This window comes from Trichomycterus rosablanca, chromosome 24, assembly GCF_030014385.1.
Source record: "Trichomycterus rosablanca isolate fTriRos1 chromosome 24, fTriRos1.hap1, whole genome shotgun sequence".
Classification (NCBI taxonomy): Eukaryota; Metazoa; Chordata; class Actinopteri; order Siluriformes; family Trichomycteridae; genus Trichomycterus; species Trichomycterus rosablanca.
In genome coordinates this window covers 3,702,153-3,715,491 of record NC_086011.1, presented here as the reverse complement: position 1 = coordinate 3,715,491, position 13,339 = coordinate 3,702,153, and the positions used below count along the sequence as shown (strand labels likewise).

Genomic DNA, 13,339 nt, shown 5'->3' with positions numbered 1-13,339 from the left:
AACAAACCAGCTGATGAAATTAAAAGAAATATAGAAATGGCTTTTTGTAATTTTGTAATGTATGTTTTGATGTTTTTTTCTGTATCAGAAAAGTTCTGAGCACAGTAAAGCTTCTTTTTTTTTATTTTTATTTTTTTATTTGGACTGTTTTATTTGTTAGAAACACAGTGGTAGATCATGACTTTAGAGAAGTTTATTGGGAGCGAGCACTTAACTCCCACCATTAAACGTTTACTCAACCGCGAGCCTCATTTCCTCCATAGTGGAAACATAATGAAACTACACCCTCAAGTCTCTCTCAAGAATTCAGGGGTTAAAGATGGACAGATGGAGGAAAGTGCTTCCACTATTTTGTGGTTTTTGTTCATTATTACTCGCTGAACTCCAGTCAAACTTGCATTTATATGAAGCCCAACCCTTCTGTAATGAGACGTACTGTACACCATTAAAGTTTACTTGAAGACAAGAAGGTCTTGGGTTCGATTCCCAGGTGGGGGGGTCCAGGTCCTTTCTGTGTGGAGTTTGCATGTTCTCCCTGTGTCTGTGTGGGTTTCCTTCGGGAGCTCCGGTTTCCTCCCACAGTCCAAAGACGTGCAAGTGAGGTGAATTGGAGACACTGAATTGTCCATGACTGTGTTTGATATAACCTTGTAAACTGATGAACCTTGTGTAATGAATAACTACTGTTTCCTGTCATGTATGTAACCAAAAGTATAAGACAAAACGTTAAAATCCTAATAAACAAACAAACTTCAAGACAGAACCCCTAAATCATAGTCAATGGCTAACTGTTGTGTTATAGATGCTCTATATGATGATGGACATGAGCTTGTTGGACATCACATTTAAACTCAATCAGAAATGTGTTTAGCCAAAAGAGCATTTGCAAAGTTAGACACGGCATATATTTTTGGAGGACGCGCTGGCAAAGTAAGGGGTAAATATAATGCTTTTGGTAAATATATTTAAGATAATACTGTGCTTTCTGTAGAGATGCATCTGTACAATGTTACAGGCTCTCTAGGGACTTTAATAGGACATTTCATTTTTTTTTTATTTTGGATTCTCTACAATATAAAGAAATCACCTGGATCACATATGGATACAGCAACAGATCTACTTCTATGAAAGCTCTATATAAGATGAGGATTTTTGGAAGTTCTGTACAAATCTTAAAAAGTTGATTATAGATTTCCATGATTATTGTTTGGAGCCATTTGTAAACAACTTCAGGTCTACAAACAACCTTCCAAAAGTACGAAATACAGTGAACTGTTGGAAAATCCAAATTGTCACATGCTGAGAAAAACATGTCAGTAGGACCAGCCAAAAACAAATTGAGAGCTGTCATGCTGCCATGGACTGTGAAAGATAAAAGATGCAGAAATAATGTGTTTGTATTATTAATATTAATTTCATTGTGTTTTATTTACTAAGACCAGATCACAAGTCATAAAGGCTTCACAGACTTTTTCCTGCAGCTGTATTAGTTTGTCTTTTCCTCTGTCCATAACTTCTATTCACTTCTCTTTCTTTCAGCCCACCAGTGAGGACGACCTGTGTCCTATTTGCTATGCACACTCCATATCGGCCATCTTCAAACCCTGCTCCCATAAATCCTGCAAGTGAGTTATCACCCGCTGTTTATTTTTTTTTACATGAGCCCATAGCGGTCTTTAATTGATCTGAGTTTATCAAGGTGCATTTAAAAGATTAACATAATTAACACCGAGCAGCTGAATGTCTGTTTCGCCAAGGCTTAGCAATAATGCTTCACTACGGACTGATTAACAGCTTTTAAAAAGGGATCCTGACATTGTTAACAGTCTGTCAGTGTGATTTTATTATCTCAGAATATTTTAGTTTTACATTTACATTTTCAGCATTTAGCAGACGCCTTTTTATACAGCCAGTATACAGTCTGAGCAATTGAAGGTTAAGCAGCAACCTGACAGTGGTGGGGCTTGAACCTGACCTTGACCTTTTGATTACTAATTCAGTACCTTAACCGCTAGGCTACAACTGCCTGTAAATATTTACAATTATTACTGAATACAATTTGAGCAATGGAGGGGTAAGGACCTTGCTCAGGGGCCCAACAGTGGCAACTTGGTGGTTGTAGGGGCTTGAACCATTAACCTTCTGGTTACTACTCAAGCAGCTTGACTACTGAGCTACCACTGCTTTATTTATTTATTTACTATGGATATGCGGGCGGCACGGTGGCTCAGTGGGTCGCACTGTCGCCTCATAGCAAGAAGGTCCTGGGTTCGATCCCCAGGTGGGGCGGTCCGGGTCCTTTCTGTGTGGAGTTTGCATGTTCTCCCCGTGTCTGCGTGGGTTTTCTCCGGGAGCTCTGGTTTCCTCCCACAGTCCAAAGACGTGCAAGTGAGGTGAATTAGAGACACTAAATGTGTAAAACATGAAGTTAAAAGCCTAATAAATAAATACTATGGATATGCAATTATGAAGCCTGAGGACCCAAACAAAAGACACTACGTTCTGGAGAAACAGGATCCATATTGTCACCAGGAGACAGAATCACAGTGGCGACGGAGCTTAATATCAATTATTATAAAAAAAAAAAATGAGCTGCATGAATTCTGGTTGAGTTCTGTACTGACCAACAGTCTGGATTATAATGTCACAGAAAAAAACAACCCCATTGTTGGACGATATTTCATTCTGATCATCAACACGTCAGCCTGGTGCTTGTCTCTAACACCCCATTTTTAATCACGCAGCTGAGGCAGCGGTTTCAGATTGTCATCAATTCACTTGACACTCTATTATATTTGTATCATACAAGCTGTGGTACACTTTGTCATCCTGTGCAAGGTGTGTGTGCTAACAAGCTGGCAGCGCATGACTCAGCAAAGTCAGAGATCGCTGACGACCTGGGTGTGTGTTTTCCTGTTTCTTATTTCAGAGCCTGCATCAATCAACATCTGATGAATAATAAGGACTGCTTTTTCTGCAAGGCCACGATCACTGGAGTGGAAGACTACAGCAAACCGACGGGCTCTTAGCATGCCCTTTACACACACAAACACACATGCACCCACATGCACACACACACACACAGCCTTTGGGAACTGAAATAGACGTCACTTACCTCTCCAAAGACTTCACGAACTGTCCAAAAACACACAAACACACATGCTGGATACACACTTTCCTCCCAGACACGACCCTGCCAACCACCAACAACCTCATGAAGTAACAACACCTGCAGATAATCATTCATCAGGTACCCCTGAACAAACAACGTATAACGTCGACTCCCTGTTGATGTCTGATTTGGATTGTACAGATTAATATTTGGGTCAAATATTAATCTGTACAATCCAAATAAATGCAAATAAATGTAAAAACAGACTATTTGAGAGCTTAGACCATTTACTGCTCAATTTGAAGCCACTATGCATCCTGTATTCCTACTGTGAAATGACAGCAATTTATATATATAAAAGGTTTAACTTGTATTCTGCATGCTTATCTAGCTAGCTGATTAGGGTTCTTTGGGTACGAGGGTTCTTCAACAAGTTTCCGCACTTTTTAAACACTATTTATTAAGAACTGACATCACTTTTCTACATCGTCACCTTCCGATGCATTTTTCCAGTGTCGTACCAACTTTTTAATGCCATCAGCAAATAATGTTTTTGCCACTGATGCGCCGCTGCTTTCACATCTTCATCACATAAAAATCTTCCCTTTAAAGATTCTTTGAGCGCCCAAAAAGGTGGAAATCAGACGGAGCTAAATCTGGACTATCTGTCTCTCAGACACGACCGATTACTCCTCCTCCCACCCTCAACGCTTCTAACCAAAATATAAAAGTGCGGAAACTTTTTGAAGACCCCTTGTACTTATTATATGTTGGGTTACTCAAATGATAGAATAATGAGCTAGCACAAAGCAGCATGGGTCTTAGGAAGCTGGGTCACTGACTGTGTACTTCTCAGTGTACAAATATGCAGAGCAGAAAGTTGATTGGTTGCTCTACATTGCCCCTGGGTGTGAGTGAGTTATTCAATGGGTAATGAGTAATTTATGCCCTGCAGTAGACTGGCATCCTGTCCTGGGTGTATTCCTGTCTCATCTGGCATCAGACCTACCAGCTAGTAAAAATAAATGACTGAATGAATCAGTGGAAACAAGATTCAGAAACCAAAACCCCAGTGTTTACCTGTCATGAATCTGTAGCCAGGCAGCTAGTGCTACCTATGCAGTAACATGAGCCTTACTTAATAAGGGAATTAAGCATGACTAGATTGCACGAAAATGGGAAATCCTTATATATACATGTACACATTAAGAATCTATTAACAATATGATAGAAATATAAGTCTAATTTATGTCCAGTGGGCTAGCTAACTTGTGCTTAGGTTTGTTAGAGAGGAAAAAAGGGTTCCGTCCCATATTGCATACTAAAAACATTTTAATTCTTAGAATAACATAATTAATAGTGTGCTAATTTCAGTTCAATAGCATGTGATTTAGGACACAGTCAAATTACAGGCTTATTTGGCTACCAATAAATACATTAATAAGACAACGAAATGGATTTCAGACACTGAACTCTGTTTGGGACAAACGTGCGAGTTGTTGTTGTTTATTAATAGCTAGCTTGACACTGGCCTGCTATTATGGGATGGCAGTTGGGCATGCAGTGCTTCAAAATTGCATTTTTTATTTTTATTAATCCTTGTTTTCTCTTTCTTTATGACGATTTATGTGTCTCAATGTTTCTAAGCCATTTAAAAATGTTCAGGGGTACTTTGACACGACATTAAGACACCACAGTTATTCTCCCTGGATCTCACGTGCCGCCCCTCGGCAGGATAAGTGGTACTATTTCAGCTCGTGCCACGTGGTGGAGGTCTGGCTCCAAATCATAAAAGTCTGGCTCGCATCAAGAGGGCCAAGCAGCAAGAGACACGATCTATAATCTTCTTCTCAATCTCTGGTCACCACTGGCAACCACGTTACTCCCGCGTCTATAGGACGGACGTCGATCAGGACGAGTGTCGGTGCTCCAGTTTGCCAGCGTTTCTCAGACCGTCTTTCTCTGCACTGATGATGCTTTTCTACGTAAAACTGACAGCCATATTAAAAGTGGTAATATTCACTTATTCATGCAATGGATTCTGGGAAAATGTGTAGACAGTAAAAAGAATCTCGTGCTAATACGAAGGTTCTTCAAGTTTCCGCACTTTTTAAACTCTATCTCTTTAAACAAACTCCATCACTTTCTACATCGTCACCTTCATAACATTTTTCCAGCGTCAACTTTTTAATGCCGTCAGCAAATAATGTTTTTGGTTGAGCGCGTAGCCACTGATGCAGCGCTGCTTCACATCATCATCACATGAAAATCTTCTTCCCCTTAAGGCTTCTTTGAGCATCCAAAAAAGGTGGAAATCAGACGGAGCTAAATCCAGACTATAAGCGTCTCTCAGTCTCTCAGACACGATCGATTACTCCTCCTCCCACCCTCACTGTTTATAACCAAAATATAAAAAAGTGCGGAAAATTTTTGAAGATCCCTTGTAGTAATCACTAGCTATTAGTTTGGATAAGTCGAGGAATGAATGGTTGTGTGAAGATGTTTACCTATTGTTACGTTACACAAAACTTTTGTTCTTTCAGCCAGAAGGTGTTTAAAAGTTATTACGTTTTGCACTGGAGCTACAAGGCTTTAGTTGATAATTTTATAAATCCTTACTGGCAGTAATAGTTGGCGAGCTAAAATGAGCTAACCTTATGTTGCTAACAGTTAAAAGCCATTGAGTCATTAGATTTCATACGTTTACATTTTTGGCATTTAGCAGACGCTTTTATCCAAAGTGACTTACAGTACTGTGACAGTATACAGTCTAAACTGTCTTGCTCAAGGGCCCAACAGTGGCAACCTTGTAGTGTTGGGACTTGAACCGGTAACCTTGTGATTACTAGTCCAGTACCTTAAGCGCTAGGCTACAACTGCCCTACAAACATACATTCGTATGTATTTATAATGTTCATGGTAAACACGAGGTAAATGGCTAATATAAACTCGCCTGCTTATTATTCTGACTGTTAACTGTTTGATAAGATTAAAAGCAGTTCGTAAGTGGAAGGATGTTGTAGGGATTCATTTGTACAAAATGCTTTATTAAGTTCATTAAGTTCAAATTTTAATTAATATGTATAAATCTTAAAGACCAAAATACTTCTTATGAGAGATAAATAACCTATGTGTGTTTGTTTGTTTGTTTGTTTTTTGGGTTAGCCAGCCAGTTATCAACCAACCTGACAGGATTTCTGAGATCATTTTGTGGGTTGTATTCATAAGACTCTTTGCCAGATAAAGTTAGCTGAATCGCTACATTAAACTGACCTAACAGGATTAGAAAATTATGCTTTGCCACATAGCTAATATCATCAAGTTCGACTACTTCAACTACTACTTAAGTTCACTACAGTAAATCAAAGTCAGTGAGTGGAAAGTGCCACATTTAAAATGTTTATTTTAATGTATGTTTTTATTTTTTAAAATCATCTGCAGCCTTGTAGCTCTAACAGAAATGCTAACTGTTGACAACAAACATCTCCTGGCTGATTTGCTTTATTAACACTTTAATGAAGCATTGAACCTTGTGATGGTCCTCATGACATAAATCAGCTCTGCAGGTCTGGGTTTTACTACTGACAAAATGTTATTTTGTTATTTGCACTTATTTAAAAAATAATTTTATCCAATAATATTACATCTGTATACATCTGAGCTATTTAGTTTTCACACACGTGTTCCCACCTACAGTACTGCTTTTACTTTACTGTATTTACCTACTGTTGAAGATAAATCTCTCTTCATTTACACCTGATAAATGTCAAGCTTCATCCCATTTTACAAGCACCATTCTTCTCGTTGCCCTTTGAGAAGGTGTGGTTTTATAAAACGAGAATGGTGTCTCAGATTGTTAAATTGATGAAATACAGTAAAATCTGACCCTCTTTACCCACAAGATTTCCATTCATAAGATGCCTGTTATAGCTTTAGCTCTGACAAAGACCTCGAGTACCAAACAGTGATTTGTAAATCTACTTTCACCTGCATTTAAACCAAATGTACAAAGACAAGATGTTTATTGTTTTACCTTATTATCTTCATAGTTCTTGTAAATACACTAGCGTATTCTGAAATGAAAGCCTGCAACACATTTTAATGAACAGCAAAAATCAACATGTAGTCAACAATTTCAAGTATTTCAGCTAATCATTGGTTCGAAACTCACCCGGCTGGGCTGGGTGGCTATAGGAACAACGATTGGCTTGTTGTTTATACAGGGTGGGAGCAGGAGCAGGGACCTCATAACTGATGCAATTACGACCTCTGCTGGCTGGTTGATGGCGCCTGCACAGAGTCAAGGAAAATTGTGGACAGGGTGTGGCTCTCCATACACAAAGCTGATCTGCATGTGAACTCGCCTCATGCAGGTGAAAAGATGCAGTCGGCTACTGCACACGTGTCGGAGGGGGCGTGTGTCAGTCTCGCTCCTCAATCAGAAGTGGGGATCAGCATCAGTAGGAAGGAAGCGTCATGCAAACGGGTAATTGGATACTAGATTGGGAGGAAAACTGGGAAAAATGCAAAGAAAAAAGCCTTTTTAGTGAATACACTATTTGGCCAAAATGTGGGCACCTGATTGTAAGCTTATTTGACATTAATTTACAGTTGGCCCCCTTCCTACCAAAACTGTCCACTTGTCTAAAAAAGCTTTCCACAGTATTGGGAATTAAACATAAAACTTGTCCAACCATGACTTTATGGACCCTGCCTTATTCTGTTACCACAAAGTTAAAAGCAGATAATTGACTTTATATAAATAATATATTTACTGTTTAACAATGTGTGTGCCTTAAAGTTTTAAACTCAGTAATAAGAAGAGTTGCTCACATCACTTTGGCCTGATAGTGTACGTAAATGCACATAATCTTTCCACCGGAAAACTGCAAATAAGTGAATGAAACTAGACCTTCTTTACCTCTTAACATGTTGTTTTTGTTGCTGTTAATGGCAACTAATTAATGTTACGGCATACTAACTAGGACTAGGGTACCTTTAAACATCAATATTCAACAAGTAGATGGGCTAAAAAAAACAAAACAATTTGATTAAATTCTACACCGTTGTTCTAATCATTTTACTATTTTACAGACAATAGAAGAATATGATGCATGATTGTTTGGGAGTGTTATATTTAAGTGTTTTTTTTATTTAAACCCTTTAAATTCTGTTGTTCAAACCTGCTAAAACTGTTACATCATGTGACCTGTGTATTTCATGTTATAAGCATTTTGCACATGAGCAAATACTTGGTTTCCTCATCTAATCTGATGTTAAATTTAAATCAGTTCATACATAAATATTTAACCTAGGATTGTTTATAGCAAGATATTCTATTCACATTTGGACTTTTTAATTATTACAAATTTTTATGTTATGTATCCTTTAAACGATTGGGGGTCAGGGGGTGCATGTTGTGAATTTTGGAGACCTGAATAGATAGATTTTAGTTATAAGAGTGAGCGTTGATGGGTGTGTGCTCAAATGTAAAATTTACCATTGAAAGCGTTACCACTCTCAGGCTTTAGCTTCATCCCAGGGGTTTTTAGTTTGTACAAGCAATATTTAATGGACTGTTGTTTTTCTTTTGCTGTTTAAGAAGGTTGGAGCATGAAATCGGTCCATGTAGTGGCTGAGAGTATACCTATATCCAGATGTTGTAACAGCATTAAATTATTATTTAAAAGAGACAGCCTACTGTGGTTGCTTTTTCAAACTTCTGGCTCAGGGATGACCAAACGGAAGATGGAAAAAAGGGAATGCATTCCCATTCCATCCATTAGCTCTTTCTGCCCGCAGAAGGTGTTTGCTGAAATATAATGCATGATAGTATTGCACATATGTTTTAGTCAAAACAATTGCTAACAGACATACTAAATCAATTATATAAAGAAAATGATATGCTTATATAACAGGGCCCTTTTTGCTGCACAAAGCAAGCTCTATAAAGACATGAAGAAGATCTTGTTTTAAAGAACTTTCAGTGTCCTGCACAGAGCCCTGACCTCAGCACCACTAACCAGCTTTGGAATAAAGTAGAACATCAACTAAGGCTTGCTTGACCAACATGATTAAATGGTCACAAATTTTCCACAGACCTACTTCAAAATCTTGAGAGAAGCCTTCTCAGAAGAGTGCCTGTTGTCCTAGCTGAAAAGATCACATAGAGGTCACTCTATTTGTTACGTCCAACAAGCTCATGGTCAGGTGTCCAAGTACTTTTGTCCCTATTATATTTGCTGTATTTTGAGGTCACTGATCTTGACAGTGGATTGTATTCAGAGGTGAGTTACTCTATGAATAGTGTTGAGTTCTCTCTATCCATCCATCTTTTCTCCTCCCTGAAGCAATACTTTGGTGCAGTGCAGTCCAGCCTTGATCTTCATTGATCAGCCGCATAGAAACCAAACCCAGGGCAGAGTGCTGCGGGCTGTATAGATCGCCCGCGGAAAAAGCCACACCGAGAGGGGCACCACGAGGGAAAGTCATGAACAAGTGAATCCTCCTCCACCTGCACTTGTGTTGTGCATATTTATAGCCCCATTGGAGCTGGAATCAATAGTGGCCTAAATAGGGAACGTGACGCAGCCTGTTAGCACTAGACCTGGACTGCAGGGAAATACTCACAAGTGCAGCTGTGCAGGTATCCCATGATGCATTCGGGAAATCTGAAGAGTTTAAACTGATGGTCATTGAAAAGAAAGCCTTTATTTGTCATTTATACAGATACAGTTGTACAGTACAACGAAATTCTTTCTTCGCATATCCCAGCTTGTTTGAGTGCAGGGTCAGCCATTGTACACGCCCCTGGAACAAAGAGGGTTAAGGGCCTTGCTTAAGGGCCCAACAGTGGCTGCATAACAGAGCTGGGATTTGAACTCTAAACCTTTCAGTTGATAGCTCAAAGCCCTACCCACTACGCTACCACTGTCCCAGTACCACTGTTGGTATGGTAATATCAGCAATATTTGTTGGTAGGTCTGGCTTTTTATGTCTCTGTATCAGCAGTGGGGTCCTCCAGCATTTCCCAGCATAATTTTTCATTTCATTTAGATGACAGAATGATAGAATAAGCTGACACAGCTGTATCATGTGTCTGCAGCTCAGCTGGAATTTGTTTGGAGGTTGATTGAGATACTTCTTTAGCCACAATGTAAATACTTCATTGCAATTTGTCATAAATTTTTCTCCATGTTCGTGGAGGTCAGCTACAGTGCCATGGTCTGTAAACTCCTAAATGACGTTGCACACAGTGGACACAAGGACAAAGTTCAGTGGAGATTGACTTGTAGCCTTGAGATTTACCATGCTTTTGTTCTTTCATATCTGAGTTAACTAATATATTGACAGCACTTGCTACTTGCCACAGGTGAATTTCAGTACAAATTAAAGGAGCATCACACGATTAAAATGGAATTATTCCTTACAATTTTGAGAAAATTGCAATAATTTTTTCCAATCTCTTTTGAGTTCTGTGTAGAATAACAATAGATTTTAATTTTTAAGCTTTTTTTGTGTTGTTCCAGTGCTTCAAAACTTTTCTAATTGCAACAATTTCAGAAGTGCAGGGGTGTGAATATTTTGGCCATGACTACCAGTTTCCAAAAAAAGAAAATAATATGACCCATTGTTTGGTTTTCTGCAATGGATTAGCACCCTGTTCAGGATGTATTCCTGCATTGCACCCAATGTTTCCAGGTGGCACCAATCCCACCCAGAATGAATTACTATATAGATATACTATATGTTTGTAAGACTGGGTGCTGCACAGCAACATGGGTCTTGGGGACCTAAATTAGATCCTTGCCCCTGTTTACTAAATCTGAAGAGTTTGGCTTGTCTCTGTATCTGCATAAGTGTTTTTCTGTTTTGTTTCCACCATCATGCAGAACATCTACTGGCTGCTTTAAATCGCCCGGGTGTAAGTGAGAATGGAGTGGATGGATGAAGGGGTTAATGAAACTGAAAGCATGAATAAATAAATATTAAAGTAGTGGTAGAAGCTTTAAATCCTCGAAGTGCTCCAGTTAAGTGATGCTGCCCTCTTCAGCATTTACAAATCACAGCATCAGATTATATGAGACTGAAGTGAGTCTTCCATCTAGTGGTTCCCTCATGTAAGTCTGTTTGTGTTGATAAACGCAGTGCAGGGATGTAAATGCTGTGCACATATTTGGGGGTCGGAGAACATCCGAGGTATGTGAAGGACACATAGATATGTAAAGAACATGACAAACTGTTTGGACAGTGACTCAAAGCAAGGAGAGAAACCTGGTCATCATGACCTTGCTGCCCCACTGTCACCACCCATTATACATATGTATTTTTTGTTTCTATATTTATTTATCTTTGGTAGCCTGTGTGTTTTCAGACTAAGATCGTTATAGATCCAGACCCTATCCTGGGAACACTGGGAGCAACTTGGAAATTCACTTAAGTTTCCATTCCTTCACAGAACATTACACACACAATCACTCACTCTCACTCACACCCAGGGGGTACTCTTGTGTACCTACAACTGATGACTTCTCTGACTGGACCCATTATAAAGTACATGGAACAGATTTCTTCAACAAGGTCGAGAACAAAACCCAAAAAGCAGCAACACAGGTGACACTAAACTTAATCAAGCAAGCTTTACACTGCAAGTTTATAGCCTGGATTTTTTAATTCATGTGATCATCAATAAACATTAGTCAAACTTTAAGATGATGATTTTGGAGCAACTTGTTCTTTTTTGTATGGTTGCCTCTAGATGCATGGACATGTACATACAGCACACTTGACTGTGGACAGTAACACCGCAAACATGCCCCCTAAAAGTGGGTGTGGATTTTTGACTTTAAATGAACATTCAGATTTGTACTTGCTATATGATGAAAAATATGTGGACACCCCACTAATTATTGAGTGTTTTAGACATACCTATTGCTAAAAGTACAGTACAGTACAGCTTGTACAATACACATAATTATATCTAAATGAATAAATAAAATAAATTGTATGCTCTGTGGCAATTTTTTGTGGAAAGCCTAATGTGCCCTTCGCACAAAGTGTTCAGAAGAATTTTTAAAAGGCAAGATAGGCACCTAAAGAGGACTAAGTGCCATATAAAGCCCTGTTTTATTTAGAAAAATTTACTTAATCTCTTGGGACAAAATAATTCGGTAGCATCTATAAAACCTCCTGCTTAATTGTGCCATTAAAAATGGTCTAAACTTGGTGTAATTACTGAGATGTTTTATTTTTCAGTGAAAAGCGTTGAGCTGCCATAGCCCAGGTAAAACAGTTGTTTGTAACAGTTGTTTGTTATGGAAGTTTATTCTAGCCAATCTTTCTGCATGGTAAGTAAAGACCAGGTAAATGTCTCATGTCTGATTGCAGTGTGGTGGGTAGATTGCACACAGGGGATTCGCTGACATTTGAAATGACAAAGCGGTCGTTCAGGCTGCCAGTGAAAATTACAACCTCCAGCACAATGTGAGCATGACCATAAAGTGGAATTTTAGCCTGAGGTGCAACAGGTCTGTATGGCATTATCTGTCCTGTACTGAGTCAGTTATTCACACTGACCCCATAACTGACATTTATATTTACATTACATCCCGGATGGCATGATCCCATCCACATGGTTGCTATGTTCATTCTTTAGGTTGGAATGTGGAGTAAACGGATCATAAATAGGCAAAATAAACAGCACAAACAGTTAACAGTTTACCATGCACTTGTTTAGGGTCGTGTATGGCATGAATACAGCTGGTGACTTCCCTGCACCTTTATAATAAGATCAAGTTCATCTGCAGCTAATAAGACGTACATGGAACAGTGTGAATGACGAACTGTCACCTTAAGCTCAAAGGAAATAAGTCCAGATAATAATTTGTGATCCAAGAACTTTCAAAAAACAGGGTAGGCACTGTCCACAGTCAAGAGCACAGTGGGATCTATGGGAAGACTTCAAAATTGGCCCCTTAAAGCTCGACTGAAGTTTGGTACTGATTAGATGGACAAAGAACCAGGAGCAGGAACTTTCTTTATGCTTACTTGGGTTCTCTTGTTTTGGAAAAACAGTGCTATCCCATTTACTTTTCTAAATAAAGACTGTCTTTCAGTCACTGAATCACAGTTGCAAAAGTCTGAAATCTCATGACCGTCATGAGATGCACTACATGGTCAAAACTATGAGGACTATGAGCCTGTTGGACATCCCATTCCACTCCAGTA

General features: G+C 38.9%; 1 protein-coding gene across 1 annotated transcript in view; it reads left to right on the top strand.

The window, feature by feature from the left end:
* Positions 1–8,803, top strand: part of LOC134302075 (E3 ubiquitin-protein ligase RNF123) — a 102,771-nt gene extending 93,968 nt beyond the window's left edge. Inside the window, exons 38-39 of the mRNA XM_062987098.1 lie at positions 1,540–1,625; positions 2,930–8,803. Coding sequence (XP_062843168.1) covers positions 1,540–1,625; positions 2,930–3,029 — 186 coding nt within the window. The 3' untranslated portion in view covers positions 3,030–8,803. The remainder of the gene's footprint in view (positions 1–1,539; positions 1,626–2,929) is intronic.
* The last annotated feature ends 4,536 nt before the right edge of the window (positions 8,804–13,339 follow it).